Here is a 17,681-nt window from a genome sequence, read left to right on the forward strand (position 1 = left end):
ATTTATCACAAAAGAAAACAGTCGTCAGCTGCAGCAAGTGAATTGCATTCTAAATTTCCTGCAAACTTTCTTGTCTTTCATGTTTAAAGCGGCTTAAAGCGAGAAATGGATCTTCGAATAATCTTTTTGTTCATCTTACAACTGATTGGTTTCAACAATTTGCTTGGTAAGTTTTAAATGCATAATTAAATCATTTGCAGTAAAATTTTAGTATCTGTAAATTGTTGCTTATACAAATGGTCCATTATAAAGCCTACACTTTTCATTGTCCGCTTGTAAAAAAATAGTGATATAATTTATAGGCTTCGCATTTATTAGAACTTTACAAGTAGGCGTAAAAATTGTCAACAATGAGTCACTTTATATTACATTTGTTTTCTTATCGACATTATTACACGCTACAACTAGTTACAGGCCAAAGTCAACGCATAAAAGATGGAATGTACACATCTATAAGTGGAGCCAGCTGCTTCAGGCGCCTAAATGGAACCCATCAAACGGGGTGCTCATGTGAGTTTAAATTAGAAGTTTTAGAAATGCATGCAAAGACAATGACAGTCGGTAATTTAATACTTTGTCTCTACTTTGTAATAGCCAGCCAATTTGGTTCTGTAGGAGCACTACATCTTATACAAGTTGTGGAAGATTTTGAATTTTTACTACGAAACCCACCTGCGCCACCATATGCGCCCATGATACCACCGCATCTCTTCACTCGGCAAAATATGCTGCGCTTAAAAAATGAAGCACGACAAAATATAACTGTAGTATTGCTCATCAATGACAACGAAAAAATGACACAGTTTTCACATGAACTCACTTGCCCGAATCAATATAGCGGTTTATTGCTGCCAAACAGCAAAGAAACGGCAACTTGCGATACCCAAATTGCTGATAATGCTTGGAATCCTTGGGGAACTGGACTCTTACAAGAAGACTTTCCATTTCCCATTTATTATATAGCAGACGAAGAAGAAGTCTACAAGCTAAAGTCGTGCTTTCAAAAGTTTAATAATTTTGATTACAGTGGCCATGCCACGCGCAGTCTTTGCGCTGTTGAAGTAACTACATTTATGTCGGCAGCAGTCAATTCTGAAGTTTGCATTCGTCGTTCGAACTTCATTAACAACCTAGCACGAACTAGATACTGTGATCCTCTGGAAGGAAGCAGTGTTTACGCCACAATGTACCCTCGTAATTTATCTAGTTCCATAACAGAAGAGTCTTCAGAAATTCGTTCAGACCCGAACGAGAAATTTATTCTAATATCGTGTAGAATGGATACGGCGTCCATGTTTGATGGGTTAGGTATGTAACCTCTTTTTAACTGTATAAGGGGTTTATATATTTTTTATCAATATTTTTCATTCATTTGCTTTCAAGGTTTGGGCGCGATGGATTCCCTGACGGCCTATGTGACATTGATGAGCATTGCCAACACACTAAAGCAATATCTTCCTAAGAATTACTCGGAATTAACAAGAAAACTGAACATACTTTTAGTTGTATTTAATGGCGAATCGTATGATTATATCGGCTCACAACGGTTTGTATACGATCTAGAAAACTTGGATTTCCCCTTACCATCAACACTAACAGCTCCAATTTCTTTTGAAAATATTGAGTTAATGATCGATATTGGTGTATTGGATGAAATCTCGGCCATAAATGTACACACCGTAAAGACATCTGCAAAGGCTGAATCTTTCGCAGCTGCATTAAATGCGCAAAGTCAAAACTTCGGTATTAAGTTTGAATTAAAAGTGGGAACTACTATACCACCCACATCAGCGCAATCTTTCCTGCGCAAAAATCTGTCATTCCCTGCCTTGATATTAAACTCAAAGCCGCAGAACAGATACTATCACTCAATATATGACAACGCGGCAAATCTTAATTTCACATACGGCAACCACACCGAACAAAATTACACAAAACTCATGTCCACTGAAGAGGCGCTGCAATATTTCTCAGCTGATTCAGTTCAAATGAAAATACGTAATGTGTCAACGAGTATAGCCTTGGCCTTGGCACAAATGCTTTTTAGCAAAGGACCTCTCGAGAAAGTTTACGCAAGTCCTGTATTAGTAGATGAGCTACTGCATTGCTTTCTACAGTCTGCTGATTGTAGACTGTTTAGAGATGCATCACCAGTCAATAGCCTGCCAGGACTACCATTTCCACCATCTCGGTATGTGCAAATTTAAACTTATAACTAAATTGCAAGAATTAAACATAAAATATTTACAGCTATATCAGCGTTGCCGGTAGCCCACAGGATTCATCTGGTTGGACCAACCGCGTTTTAGGATTATTATTGTCAACTGAAGTAGCGGATACCGTGGAAGAGAAGTGTGGTCCATTGCCATTGCAGTGGATTGCTGGGCAAAAGGGTGCCGGCGAATGTCGCCTGACAACGCAAAATTATACTCACGCTCTAAGTCCTGCGTTTTTGATAGATGGTACGTTCACGAAATCAATTGAGAACTTTCATACTTAAGGAATTAATTTTATTTTATTGTTTTTGGCTCATCAAAATATCCGTCTTTATCATTAGATTACGATTGGAAATCAGGTCAATACTCAACCTGGACTGAATCAACATGGGGCGGTCTCAAAGCGCGTATGTTCTTACGACCGTCCAGAGTACACGAGATCGTCACACTCTCCATTGGAATTGTTGTGTTGATCATATCATTTTGCTTAGTCTACATTATTAGCAGCCGCTCAGAAGTACTTTTCGAAGGCGCAACGACAAGTTCCGATGCGTAAGTAGTTCTACAAAGCAATTTGGGAATACTGGCTTATTTGGCATGTTTATAGTATTTCACAACTCATCAGTTAATAACTCAAGTTTGTATCCTGAATTTGTACATATAGTAGTTCCGATTTGTCTACTCGTTGTTAGACTTCAGATTCATCACACTCGAATGTGGATGTGAAAAAATTATACATTCCTATATCTTAGTTGTTATATTCCGTTATGTCTGATTTATACATGTTTCATAATCAGGGTTGCAAATAATCCATTAAAAAAGTTAACTAATATTTTAATTATTTGATTCTTTTTTTATTTTATAGTCTCAAATACGGGATTAAAAAATAAAAAACGAATTAAAAGTTTAATTTTAACTCTTAATTCCAATGACGGGATTAAAAAAATTAATCCCAAGCACATAATTCAAAATTAAAAAAAAAAATTGTTTTAGAATTGCCGTTTTTCGGGTTTGCTTTCTTCATGTTCTACCAATTTGAACTAGAGTGCTCACAGTCATCGTCTTCAATACTCTAGAGCACTGGTTTGTAAACTTACTCATTCAAACAATTTCTAATTCTGATTATGGGTTTAAAAATTAAATTTTCCTCTTTTACTATTAAAATAAAAATTTAAATTTTTAAACCAAATTCGAATTGAATTTAATTTTAAGTACCAATCTAAAAATAAATGTTTAAATTTTAGCTAAATTTTTAATGCGGATGTTGAGATTAAAAATGTCGAATCTAATATTTATTCCAAAACATTTGAATAAAAAATTCGCAACCCTGATCATAATATTATATGCGTATTTATGCTGACTTGTTTGCATGGATGTTTGGAGGATTTCAAAAAGGTCGAAATGTACCGCAAAAGGCATGCCTACTAAACAATCATCATCTCAGCTGGAATGCATTGTGTATATTACCACAGTTTTATTGTTAAAAGATTTGTAATATTTGTTGCCTTTTTCTAGGTTAACGGCTCCGACTGCTTGTTAATAACCAAAGCATAAGCAAAAGCAATATGATGTAAACATAAATGACAAGACCGTCTCTATAATTGAAATTATTTATATATATGTGCTTAATTGGAAAAGTCGAAACACATACATTCGGTAAAACAGCTAATTAATGTATCGTCCGCTCATAACCATCAAGTCACCACCATCACCATCACCAATCCTCTCCACTAATGTCCCGTCTTTTATGATTAACCTCTAGAGCATTCATCATCAGCATACACTAGAGCACTCGTTAATTGGTAACCTAATATGTACAACTCGACACAAGCTGATGCATACTGAAACGCACACTACTGTTGCCGTACATACTACACTCAAAGACTGCTGCCAAGTTGTTACATTTTTACCAAAATAGAAACCATGATATCATAAAATATAGTTAAATTAACGAAGAGATTTAAATTCATAAATTTAAATTGTAAGCTATGCTGTGTTTAGACATATGTATGTACGTGAAATCAGGAGTTCAAAAGCATATTTTAGTAAATACAAAGGGTTTATGCGTTGTAAAATTGTTTAATGCAAATGAATTCTCTTATCTACTCACTATTTGAATGCACTTTTTATCTGTTATGTGCACTTGGTGTATGTCCCATTCGCGTATAATCATTTCTTTTGTTTTGTCAACTAATTTTTATTAACACAATAACAAACCAACCTAAATGTTTATGTATACGATAATATGGTATTCCAATTTTTAACTAATTAAATTTGTATTACCAAATATGTTTCCAGATTTGCGTATACTGCATTATAGTTAGGATAATGTCTGCCAAGCTAATAGTTTGTTACAAATATTAAAAGCAAATGTTTGAGTTTTTGTTTCAAGTAATGTAAGCTACCCTATTTTGATAACTGTAAATCATATTTTTCGCTTTTCATTTTCCCTAACGGATTTATATATTTGATATTCTATGTATAATTATAAGTTAACTTTTTATTTTTCTCTATATATTAAGACGAATTAAATAATTAATATATATATTAATATATATAAGCGCCTATAACTTTAGTGCAGAGCAAATGAAATAAAACAATAATGCACATACATATGTGCAAATATATAAGAAAAGTCCTCAACAGGCCACTCCTCACATACCTTATTTATCATTCATAATATAAAACAAAATAAAAAACAACAACATTGTAACAATTTTTACGATTCGAAAATGTGTTTTGTCTCGGAAATGCGTAACTCCATGCATACAATGTGTTTCTAGTATGAACAATAATATTATATACTGCTAATTTATGAGAATACGAAATAAAGCCAAAATAATTTTTATGAACTGAACATCTTTTTATATCTTTCAATGATAGTATAATGTATACAATATTATTTATACTTAAAATAACGTTTTTTTTAGTAAATTGTATCATTTAGAAGTAAAATTCATGAAACGGTGTTTTTAGATACTACAAGTATAATCATAATATTTTCTGCAGAGACATGTGTACGAACAGCCATTTTATATCCTGAGCAGAGTTTATTACGTTTGTCACGGTGTAGTTTTTTGTTATTCTCGTCATTGGCATAATGTTGAAAACCGTAATACCATAAGCAGAGGCGTAGAGAAGCAACCGAAGTCCGGAGATGATTTTAGTGGGTTTTTGGAGAAAAGATTTGCAAAACATTGTTCTCCTAAGAACACTAAAGAATTTGGAAAGGCTTAAATATTGTGTGGCAAGGTATACTGAATCTAGTAAACAGAAACATATAGAAACGTAGGTTTACTTTTGCGAATGCTTCCAGTTTATTTCATTGTGTCTTTTTTCAACAATCCCAAATTTTAGGTTAGATTATTACAGCCAAAATGTAGTTACAATTACTTAATTTGTATAATATTATTTTTTTTTTATATTTATATTAAAATAAAATATTTAAATATTTTAAAACAATTTAGTTCAAGAAACACCTATTTTAGTAAACTATACATATGTATGTACATACATTTGTTCCAATTTAATTTAATGCTATCTGAATTAAGCGTCACAATTATCAATTGCCCAAAGTCATTAAGTCAGTGTATCAAACTCAAAATAATATAGAATTTAGCAGACAAGCAGACCTTTCGTTTTGAGATTAACAATTGATTCGGCAATAACCTTAGCAGAGGACTTTAAATAGCCACCGCTGAGCAACATTACGATTGGAATGCGTTCCTCACGACAAGTAGCAAACACGAATTGATCTCGTTCCATAACACCCTGTATTTGATGATATAAACAACATTATTGAAGATTTACAATTATAATAACATTACCAACGCATACAAAAATACCTCTGGTGTTATACATAAATGGCCCAGAGGATCGCCCAAAAGTATATCCGTACCAGCATTGTATACCAATAAGTCTGGACGAAACTCACTCAAAGCGTATTTTAGAGATCTGTGTAATATAATTTTGAAAATTTCATATGAGTGTTTATAAATATTTTAAGATTTACATAAAACATAGTTAATACTAGAAATTGAATATAAAAAACTAAACAATAAAAGAAATTAACTGTAACACAATCTTTTTTTTAGTTCTTGTGCAAATTTTACCTTTTCAATTTTTTCAAGTAAGTTCCATCCGCTGTGCGTGGTTTGAGTTCCACCGCACAACTTATGGCCAATTTGGCTTCATGATCACGTGGATATATGGAAGCGTTGTACATATCCAAAATGAATACTTTTTCATTCTCGTAAAAATCACGTTCGTGTCCATTTCCCTGATGTGCATCCAAGTCCACAATCATTGCTGTCTCGACATTTGGCTCCTCTTCTAAAGTTTTTGTGATAAGCAAAGTAATATCTGCATAGGGGCAGAAGCCACCACCTTTGTAGGCACAACAATGATGAAATCCTCCGCCCAAATTAATAGCCCATCCATAACGTATTGCCAGACTACCGGCTAATATAGACCCAGCAGTTTGAAAGCGCATGGGACGCAAGTAGCCACGCTGTACAAACGTGTTAGGTACAAAGAGTAGCAAAGGAATTTCCGATATCTTAGCTGCATTCACACTCCACTTTAATAAGTGATACGATAGAGTTTAACACAAATATTTTCTAAAGGAAATATTGTACCTTCAAGCTGCGTAAATATTTGCGTGTATGGACCTTTTGAAGCTCAGTCTTTGTTATTTCACTAGGCTCATAAAATCGTCCGGGACGAAATATTTCATTCTGAAGTAAGAACTGCAATAGCGGAAATTTTATTGATTTCTATAAAAAAAACTAAATATGCATTTACTTTAAATACATGTGATCCTTTAGCGGCATCAAAAGGATGCAGTTTTTCCATACCGCAAAATCGCACACCATAACTTTTTGAGTACACAATTGGTGTTTTAAGAGAATCGTCTTCCTGTTCCTCATTTGATTTCCGTTTTGAAACAGCTTGATCTGATTGTTCGTCAACATCCTCGCGCATTACCCAAACCACCTCCTTTTGTTGCTCATGATGCACTTTCTCTGTAAATCGTTTCATTCTATGTTCTTTGCATGATTTTATGTAAATAATACAGAACTTTAATTACACATCTAAAATCATCTGATTTATTCATTGTCGTTGAATTATCATGAATTCCTAATACACGAATTTGATGGTTAAGTGACGGAAGTTGAGAAAATGACAAATGTCAAACATACAACATACGCGTCTTTTGCCACTGAACATACCCCACGTAACCGTACAGCAGTTTCAAAATGAAATATCCGCTTCGTTAATTCTTATTTTGGGAAAATTAGAAAATCGTGATTTAATTTGTGAGAAACGTTAACAAAGAGCAATTGAATTACAATAAAAATATTGAGTTTAATAGATTTTGAATTTATATCAGCACAATTTGAAAATTAAGAAGAATCATGAATGTAAGTTGTGTTACGCGGAATGTAAAGGCCATACAATTTGGAGTGCTTTCCCCGGATGAAATCAAACGATTATCGGTAACGGAAGGTGGTATCACACGTGCAGTTATTGTAGAAGATGGTAAACCAGCATTAGGTGGTTTAATGGACCCTCGCCAAGGAGTTTTGGATCGAGAGTCACGCTGCCTTACATGTGCTGGTAATATCGTCGACTGTCCCGGCCATTTTGGACATATTGAATTAAGCTTACCAGTATTTCACATTGGTTTCCTTCTAAAAACAATTAAAATATTACGTTGTGTGTGCTTCTCTTGTTCCAAACTGTTGGTGTCACCGACAAATGCAAAGGTATTTATAAAACGAAACATTTCAATCACATTGCGCACTTAAATTAAAGCTTGTCACTTTTTAGGTTAAGGAAATGCTGAATCGCACCAAAGCACGTCCACGCATGCGCTTAAGCCTTATGCGAGAATTGTGCAAGTCCAAAACAATATGCGAAGGTGGCGAAAATATTGACATTCCTATCACATGCAACAACGAACGAAATATCTCAGATCATGGGGGCTGCGGGCATCATCAGCCGCGAATTACTCGAAACAAGTTGGAGCTATTTGCCACTTGGCAACGTTTAACCGAACATCGACAAGAACGCCAAATCATATTGACAGCAGAGCGGGTATTAGAAATTTTCCGAAATATCTCCGATGAAGATTGCATTTATTTAGGAATGGATCCGAAACACTGCCGGCCTGATTGGTTGCTCATTTCAGTACTGCCAGTACCACCACTTTCTGTGCGACCATCCGTTCTGATGTATGGAAGTTCACGTTCGCACGATGACCTTACACACAAATTGGCGGACATTATCAAAGCAAACAATGAGCTAAAGAAATGCATTGAAACAGGTGCCGCAGACCACCTAATTAGAGAGTGTTCGTCCCTGTTGCAATTTCATGTAGTTACAGTAATCGACAATGAAATGCCTGGCCTACCACGTGCTCTACAAAAGTCAGGCCGTCCTTTGAAGAGCATCAAAGCACGTCTAAAGGGTAAGGAAGGACGTATACGAGGCAACCTAATGGGAAAGCGTGTAGACTTTTCAGCACGTACCGTAATTACGCCGGATCCGAATTTAAATATCGATCAAGTGGGTGTACCGAGATCTGTTGCGCAGAATCTGACTTATCCCGAAGTAGTGACACCATTCAATATTGAGGTAAACACTAACGTAATTGGAACAACTCTTTAATTTATAACATATATTATATAACAAAAAAAATATTATACCTACATATACTTATATATATATAATTTAAAACCAGCTTATGCAAACCCTTGTTCAACGCGGCAATACGCAATTTCCCGGCGCTAAGTATATAATACGTAGCAATGGCGATCGCATCGACTTGCGTTTCCACCCAAAACCCAGTGATTTACATTTAGAGTTTGGCTACAAAGTCGAACGCCATTTACGCGATAACGATTTGGTGATTTTTAACCGCCAACCAACGCTGCACAAAATGTCGATGATGGGTCACCGCGTCAAAGTACTGCCTTGGTCCACGTTCCGGATGAACCTCTCTTGTACCTCGCCCTATAACGCAGATTTCGATGGCGATGAAATGAATTTGCATGTTCCTCAGAGCATGGAGACACGCGCCGAAATTGAAAATCTCCACCTGACACCACGACAAATTGTCACACCGCAAACGAATAAGCCAGTTATGGGGATTGTGCAGGATTGCTTGACAGGCGTATGCAAGATGACCAAACGCGATGTCTTCATAACACACGAACAACTGATGAATTTACTGATGCACATGCCGTGTTGGGATGGTGTGATGCCGAAGCCATGTATTTTAAAACCGACATTTTTGTGGTCGGGCAAGCAGCTTTTTTCCTTAATCATACCGGGAAATTTGAATATGATACGCACTCATTCAACGCATCCTGATGAAGAAGACGATAGTCAATACCGTTGGATTTCGCCGGGTGATACCAAAGTACGTACAAATTTAACACAAACCAAGGTAGGCCAATTTTCGAATGTGTTTATTTCTAGACAAATGAAGATTTTTCGACCTAATTATTTGCGTCAAAAAAACTTACAAAATTTCCTCTTTTTTAATTCTAAGAATATCTCCCACCTTATCTAATGAGTCCTAGTGGGACATCTTGTATCATTAATTTGTAAGCTAAAATTTGAGGTTCAGCAAACTTTTGGTGTAAAACCACTTTCGACACCCACTTCATCGAAAGCTTTTAATTATATTGTTAGTAAATTATCTTGTACGAGTATAGACAACTTCAAACCAATATTCATAATTTTATTAGGAGTAAGGAATAAAGTATTACATATGTTTCATAATTTTAACGGTATATTTATACATATTTTAAAAATACTCAGTAAGTTAAAAAAAAAATCCGATATATCGAGTTTCGTGCGATCTCCAACGGCGCTAAACAAAAAAGATCCTCCACTGGCCTTCTCCGTGGACGAAACCTGAAAAATTAAAAATTGACAAAATAGCGGCGACAAACAAAGGCAACTTTGGTCTGTCAAAATTCGATTTTTGATCAGATAAACAAACTGTTTGGCCATTGTACAAAAACGATATGCAAAACATGCGGAAGAAATTTGATAATGATAAGATAGATAAACTGATGGGCCTAATGGAACTATTTGAACATGGAAGGCTGAAACTCCAAAACTATTTGAGATATCGAAATATAAAAAAAACTTTTTTTATTGTATTTCAAATTTGGTGTGCCCCGTAAGGGCAGTCGAGACATTTTAAAAGAATGAAAGTGAATTTCAGGATTCAAAAACATTATATTTTAATTATTAATTTTTGGAAAAAATTAAATTCTTTTTTCCAACTCTGTCATTTTGAAATAGTGATGTAATGCTGAAGAGCTTATGTTGAGTAAACCCAAATCCCTTTTATTTTGCTTCAAGTTTCATGTGTTAGCCCATTATCCGCTAATTGTGTGAATCAACTTGTTTTTACTCCCATATTAGATTCCTTCTTCCTTACTGCTAATGTTAGGCCGAGTTTGCGGGCTCCAGACCTAACTAACCCCTTGAAGTCAGATATGATGGCAATGTTTAAGAGGAGTAATATATAAATATATACAAGGTGCTTTCCAAAGTAAACAGGACTTAAAAAAAAAAAAGAACAAATGGCTTGTTCGAAAAAATCCTTCTGCTTCAATACAGTTTTTTGCACGGTCCAAAAGCATGTCGAACGAGTGTTTTAGCTCGTTTGCCGCGAGTAAAAAGCCTTTTGAATTTACGCCTTTAACGACCTCTTTCATTGGCAAATGTATTTCTCCGAAAAGGAAGAAGTCGCACGGTGCCATATCAGGTGAATGCGGGGAGTGGTTTATGGTTAAAATAATCGGTCACAAGCGTCGATCGATGAGACGGCGCATTATCGTGCAACAAAGGCCAACTTTCATCTTCGCGATATTGGGGCCGAACACGTCGAATACGCATTAACGTTTTGTCCGGGTGGAACAAATTCTTTGTGGACAATAGCCTTGGAATCATAAAAAAATCAGCATTGTCTTTTTTGAGATTTTGGGGTTTTCTATTCCTGATTTCCATGAACGTTTTTCACCAGTCAATTGTAAATGATTTCGTCCTTTTGACCTCTTTGATTTTTGATGAATTGAGCAATTTTGGTTGTCGCGGAACAAACAGCCCAAATATTCGGTCAAATCGATATTTTTGAGGTGTTCTATTCCATTTCCATGAATTTCAATGATGATTTCGGCTGATTTTTGATGAATTCACGCACAGTTTCGATGGAATTTCTGGTGATCACGGATTTTTATTGGCCCACATGTTGATCGTCATTTATGTCCTCTCGGCCACTTTGAATACGTGGAAACCACTCGTGCACTCTGCTACAGGATGGGCAATCATCGCCATAAACTTGTTTCATCAATTGAAACGTTTCGGTAAAATTTTAACCAATTTTAAAATAAAATTTAATGTTGGCTGTTACTGACACTTAAAACGCAATACCTTCACTTTCAATCGATGAAATGTCATGAAATTCTCACTGGGCAATCGATAAAGAAAACAGATTCTAACGTACCAGTCGACATATAGATGGCGCCACCAGGGAGCGTTAGATTCCTGTTTACTTTCGAACGCACCTTGTAGATAGCAGAACTTGGTGGCTTAATTAACGAGCTTAATTAACATAAATCATCACAGGTAATTGTCGAATACAGTGAACTAATTATGGGTATTCTATGTAAACGCACACTGGGTGCCACCGCTGGATCCCTCTTGCATATTGCTTACATCGAGCTTGGACATCAAATCGCCGGAGAATTTTACGCAAATATACAAAAGGTTGTCAACGCTTGGCTTTTACTCGAAGGTCACAGTATTGGAATTGGCGACACCATTGCCGATCCGGCCACTTACAAAGAGATACAAAACGCCATTGCCAAAGCTAAGAATGATGTAATGTTGGTCATACAGAAGGCACATCACATGCAGTTGGAGCCGACACCGGGCAACACGCTGCGCCAAACATTCGAAAATCAAGTCAATCGCATTTTGAATGATGCACGCGATAAGACGGGTGGCTCTGCAAAGAAATCGCTTACAGAATATAACAACTTGAAGGTAATCAAAGCAGCTGTGATTGTGAAATATTTTATGCACACTCAGGTATTTTCAGGCTATGGTAATCGCTGGTTCCAAGGGTTCTAATATTAACATATCACAAGTGATTGCCTGCGTTGGGCAGCAGAACGTCGAAGGTAAACGTATACCTTACGGTTTTCGTAAACGGACAATGCCACACTTTATCAAGGACGATTATGGGCCAGAGGCACGCGGCTTCGTCGAGAATTCATACCTAGCGGGCCTAACACCAAGTGAGTTCTACTTCCATGCAATGGGCGGACGTGAAGGACTTATCGATACAGCCGTGAAGACTGCAGAAACGGGTTATATACAGCGGCGTTTAATCAAAGCCATGGAATCGGTGATGGTTCAGTACGATGGCACAGTACGCAATGCTGAGGGTCAAATTATACAGCTACGCTACGGCGAAGACGGCCTCTGTGGTGAGTCGGTGGAATTCCAAACGCTGCCCACCATACAGCTTTCGAACAAGGCATTCGAAAAGCAATTCAAATTCGACGTCACTCAGACACGAAATTTGCGTAAATATTTCAACGAAGAGACTGTTCGTGATATCACCGAATCTACGGAGATTATTGCGCAACTGGAGGTTGAGTGGGAGCAATTGTGTCGGGACCGCGAAGCCTTACGTCAAATTTTCCCAACCGGTGATTCAAAGGTGGTATTACCATGCAATTTGCAGCGTATGATTTGGAATGTGCAGAAAATATTCCATGTAGACCAACGTTCTACAACTGCTCTCAATCCATTGGACGTTGTAAAAGGTATAATTCTGACTAAAAAAAGTTTTTAAAAATAATTCATGACTTTTCGCTCTTCCAGGCGTACGTGAGTTGCTCAACCAATGCGTCATTGTTGCAGGGTCCGATCACATATCGCAGCAGGCCAACGACAATGCCACTTTCCTCTTTCAGTGCTTAGTACGCTCTACTCTCTGCTCCAAAGTGGTAGCCGAAAGCCATCACTTAACGCCCGAATCTTTTGAAATGCTGCTTGGCGAAATTGCTAATCGTTTTCAACTTTCGCAAATTTGTCCTGGCGAAATGGTGGGCGCACTGTCTGCCCAATCATTGGGCGAACCAGCGACACAAATGACGCTGAATACTTTTCACTTCGCCGGTGTTTCCGCAAAAAATGTGACTTTGGGTGTGCCACGTTTGAAAGAGATCATCAACGTGTCTAAACGCCCACGCTCACCTTCATTAACTGTCTTCTTAATCGGTAAGCCGGCACGAGATGTGGAGAAAGCCAAAGATGTTCTGTGCCGTTTGGAGCATACTACGCTCAAGAAAGTTACGGCTAATACCGCTATCTACTATGACCCAGATCCAATGCGCACTGTCGTGCGGGAAGATCAAGAATTTGTTAATATCTACTATGAAATTCCTGATTTTGATCCTAGTAAGTTCTGCGCATAAGCCTAAGCCTTTTTTCATTGTAGAATTGAGATATCTTATTGAAAGCTGGTACACGTGTTCCTTAGTAAAAAAAAAGTGGGGGTGAATTCGTAGATGGGTATAACGGACCACTGCCACGCCCACAAAACGCCATTAATCGAAAATTCATAAATGGCAAACATAAAACTAAATTAATACATAAAGCTGTAACTTTGTGCAGGGGATTGCAGTAGTAAGGGGCACCTGTAGACTAAAAATAAAAAAAACGTGGCCCGGCATCTTATTTAATATATAGTAAGTACGTAAACCGCTAAAGCTACAATAACAAAATTCGCTAAGGACAAACCTTATAAGAACCCCTACTGACGGTTTGAAAATTTATGAAATCGGATTATAAATCGGAACTCAGGGTCAAAATGGGAAAATGGAAGTGGCATCGCCCACAATTAGGTGAAATAACATGTCTCCGCGACTACTGGAACAAATTCAACCAAATTCGGTACATACCATTATTCCGACGATCCCATATTACACTGTGAAAATGGGTGCAATTGCACTAGAACCACGCCTACTTCTCATATACCACAATTTGAAATTTCATATGATTTTTCCCCTTTCCCGTACTAAATCAAGCACCAATGAATATATTCGGATAAAACTTCGTACAAATAGTGCTTTTCAGGTAAGCCATCTCGTCTAAAAATTGCGTAAAACGGGCCATAACTGTTCAAGCCCCCACATTCCGAATATGTGAACTCCAGTGTTTATGGCTGATATTCAAAAATGAATCGACTCAAAATAAAGATTTTCAAACTTCCTGTTGGATATATTAGATATCGGTCCCTGTGCAGTGTGAAATTGAGGAAGGGTATTTTTCTAATAACAATGTACCTTTGGACGTAAAACGGATAAAATCGGATAAAAACTTGCCCTAGACCCCATATAACTAACAAATTTTATATATATACCTTAAAAATTTTCGGTTACACCCGAACTTAGCCCTTCCTTACTTGTTTAATATAAAGTTTTGCCAGAACCTAAAGAAGTTTCCCGTGCTCTGAGTATAAAATGTCCTGTTACACCCGAGTTAAGGCCTTACTTATTCTTGTTTAAATTTTTTTAAATACTTACACAATTACATCTTATACTTAACATCAATCCATAAGTAAATTAAAATGTTCAAACCCTTCTTACAGATGAAATCTCGCCATGGCTCTTACGCATAGAGCTCGATCGAAAGCACATGACCGAAAAGAAACTCACCATGGAGCACATTGCCGAGCGCATCGCTGCCTCCTTCGGCGACGACTTGAAGTGCATTTTCAATGATGACAATGCAACACGTTTAATAATGCGCATACGCATTATGAACACTCCTAACTCGGAGAACAAATTTCAAGCTGAAGACTTGGTAGAGGAGGAGGCGTCGCTCACTCGCTTAGACGATAACATGTTTTTGCGCTGCATCGAGAGCAACATGTTGTCCGACATGACTCTGCAGGGTATCGAATCCATCTCGAAAGTGTATATGCACCTGCCGCAGGTGACAAATAAGAAGCGTATCTATATCACGGAGACGGGTGAATTCAAATCCGTGGCTGAGTGGCTCCTGGAGACCGATGGCACCGCGTTAATGCGCGTGCTCAGCGAGCGGAACGTCGACCAAACGCGCACCTTCAGCAATGATATATGCGAAATGTTTACGGTGTTGGGAATTGAAGCGGTGCGCAAATCGATTGAGAAGGAGATGAACAATGTCTTGCAGTTCTACGGTTGGTAACATCTAATTCTGAAAATTTATTTATTGTTTAAACATTAATAATTCTCCAGGCTTGTACGTTAACTATCGGCACTTGGCGCTGCTCTGTGACATTATGACGGCCAAGGGTCATCTGATGGCTATTTCACGCCATGGCATCAATCGCCAACAAACCAGCCCTTTGATGCGTTGCTCTTTTGAGGAGACGGTGGATGTGCTATTGGATGCTGCAGCACACGGTGAACGTGATGCTATGCGTGGCGTGTCGGAAAATATTATAATGGGTCAATTGCCGCACATCGGCACCGGTTGCTTTGACATGATACTTGATGCATCTAAATGCAAACTTGCTATGGAAGTAGATTCGATAAACAACAAGAACGCCCTTTTTTATGGTTCATTGTTTACGCCGAATATTTTAGCTGGAAGTGGACGCAGTGGCATGCTTGAGTACTCACCAGGCCTAGGTGGTCTAACTCCACAATCTGCACGTTCTGTCTGTTTCTCGCCTTTGTCGAATATGAGTTCGCCTACAATGACCGCAGATGAGTTTTGTAGCTCGCCATATTCTTCGCCATCAACTGCTTCGATCAAATCATACTATGGTGGTGGGTCATACTACTCACCCATTTCGCCAATATATGACCAAAAAGCATTTAGAAGTTCAAATATATCCAGTAACTGCAGCCATTTGTCATGCACCAATGATTTATTAACCACTATTATGCAGTCTCCTAAGTACTCACCTAGTTCACCAGAATTTTCACCACATTATCAACGCTATCTACAAGTTCATTCACCACAATCACCTTCAAACAGCAACAGCACATTTTATTCACCAGACAGTTCAACAATGTCTTATAACAGCGTCACCGGTTCATCGCGTTATTCACCGACCTCACCCGGTTACTCACCGCAAACTAATAACTATTCGCCCACTTCACCGTCCTATTCACCCACCATAATGAGTTCAAACCGGTGCTGCAACAGTTTTTCACCAAGCTCACCCACTAGTAATAACGATTCGTTATATTCACCTTCTTCCCGCTGAACACACCCGATCATCTAACCGATAAAACGTCAACAGCAACTGATAGTTGCTCTCAACGTACAGAACCCAAAAAATATCGATCTACTCCGTATTTCTATGCGGAAAGTAATGGCACCCCTTCTAGTAGTGCAACTTACTCACCCACAAGTCCTATCTACGCTCATTACTCGCCATCAAGCCCGCATTGTGTTATGCAAACACCACATTATTCGCCTTCCACTCTTAGCTATAATCCTTCGAGTCCCAGCTATACACAAATCAGTCCATCGTTTACTATTAATTCACCTCAATACTCGCCGCTAAGTCCGAAAATCAACTATTCCCCCACAATCTCTTCGCCGCAAATGCATTTCATTTTACCACGTACGCCACAACAACAATACTCTGCTTCTATACAGAGTCCACGCTATCCTAGTAGCTCCTCGATCACCTACTCACCAACGTCACCGAAGCATTCACCGAACTCCAATCGTTACTCACCCAGTAGTCCGCAATACTCAAGTAGTCCAGCCAGCCCTAATTATTCCACCGCGTCTCACTCAAATGTGGTTTACTCTCCGCATAGCCCTAGTTTTTACTCATCCTCGCCTTCGAGTCCCGTTTATAGCTCCAGCGAGTCTCCAATGTCACCTATGAGCCCCAACAGTCCGGCTAGCCCACAGTATTCCCCGACCTCAAACTGAAATTGAAACAACAATATAATTACATTAATACACATATTAACAGCACAGAATAGAATAGTGTTACTGTTTTTGTTGAAATTCGCTATATTTTCATAATAAAATAATTTCTCAATAGCTATTAATTAACTATAATGACCTGGAAATGAAATCCGTAATTTAATAATTCCTCGTTAAAAAATATTTAATTAGCTCTTTTATACTCATGTAGTATTATTTAGAATTAAAACTGAAATCGCATTGAATTGAATTTTGAATTGATAAAATCTGAATTTTGAATTTAATTAATTTTTTTTTCATACATATGTACTTCAATATTTGCGTTTTATACTCAATATACTTATGTCTTGCAATAATCCTACAATTTGAATAAAAATCAGACAACAACACACAAAAAGTATTTTTAACTTTGAAAGAATTTCTTACAACTTTGCCACTTGCACACAAATTAAGCTTTTAAATTAAATGTGCATTATTTTCTTC

The 17,681-nt window shown here is 37.5% G+C and overlaps 3 protein-coding genes across 6 annotated transcripts; 2 read left to right on the top strand and 1 right to left on the bottom strand.

Moving 5' to 3' along the window:
- The first annotated feature begins 5 nt into the window (after positions 1–5).
- LOC126766551 (nicastrin) lies at positions 6–5,073 on the top strand. 2 transcript variants are annotated; one of them, XM_050484313.1, is made up of 7 exons: positions 6–166; positions 409–510; positions 595–1,308; positions 1,384–2,191; positions 2,251–2,462; positions 2,558–2,768; positions 3,732–5,073. In XM_050484313.1, exons 1-7 carry the CDS (start codon positions 106–108, stop codon positions 3,754–3,756), a joined length of 2,133 nt encoding a protein of 710 aa, XP_050340270.1. In that variant the 5' UTR covers positions 6–105; the 3' UTR covers positions 3,757–5,073. The 2 variants fall into 2 exon arrangements, with proteins under 2 accessions (XP_050340270.1, XP_050340271.1); XM_050484314.1 differs by having other exon boundaries at positions 4,515–5,073.
- A 436-nt stretch (positions 5,074–5,509) lies between these two features.
- Positions 5,510–7,347, bottom strand: LOC126766552 (histone deacetylase 11). Of its 3 annotated transcripts, none has more exons than XM_050484316.1 (5): positions 7,020–7,347; positions 6,854–6,964; positions 6,329–6,795; positions 6,062–6,170; positions 5,510–5,987 (listed from the first exon to the last, which is right to left on the bottom strand). In XM_050484316.1, the coding sequence occupies exons 1-5, from the start codon at positions 7,254–7,256 to the stop codon at positions 5,832–5,834; spliced, it is 1,080 nt and encodes a 359-aa protein (XP_050340273.1). In that variant the 5' UTR covers positions 7,257–7,347; the 3' UTR covers positions 5,510–5,831. The 3 variants fall into 3 exon arrangements, with proteins under 3 accessions (XP_050340273.1, XP_050340272.1, XP_050340274.1); XM_050484315.1 differs by having other exon boundaries at positions 6,044–6,170; XM_050484317.1 differs by having other exon boundaries at positions 5,837–5,987; positions 6,054–6,170.
- Positions 7,348–7,467: 120 nt separating this feature from the next.
- LOC126766553 (DNA-directed RNA polymerase II subunit RPB1-like) lies at positions 7,468–17,323 on the top strand. Its single transcript, XM_050484318.1, is given in 9 exon segments — positions 7,468–7,984; positions 8,049–8,855; positions 8,962–9,642; positions 11,868–12,287; positions 12,343–13,075; positions 13,134–13,712; positions 14,905–15,480; positions 15,539–16,507; positions 16,510–17,323. Coding segments are annotated over 9 exon segments (5,808 nt in total). The 5' UTR covers positions 7,468–7,633; the 3' UTR covers positions 17,202–17,323.
- The last annotated feature ends 358 nt before the right edge of the window (positions 17,324–17,681 follow it).

This window comes from Bactrocera neohumeralis, unplaced genomic scaffold (assembly GCF_024586455.1).
Source record: "Bactrocera neohumeralis isolate Rockhampton unplaced genomic scaffold, APGP_CSIRO_Bneo_wtdbg2-racon-allhic-juicebox.fasta_v2 ctg165_3, whole genome shotgun sequence".
In the NCBI taxonomy this organism is placed as follows: Eukaryota; Metazoa; Arthropoda; class Insecta; order Diptera; family Tephritidae; genus Bactrocera; species Bactrocera neohumeralis.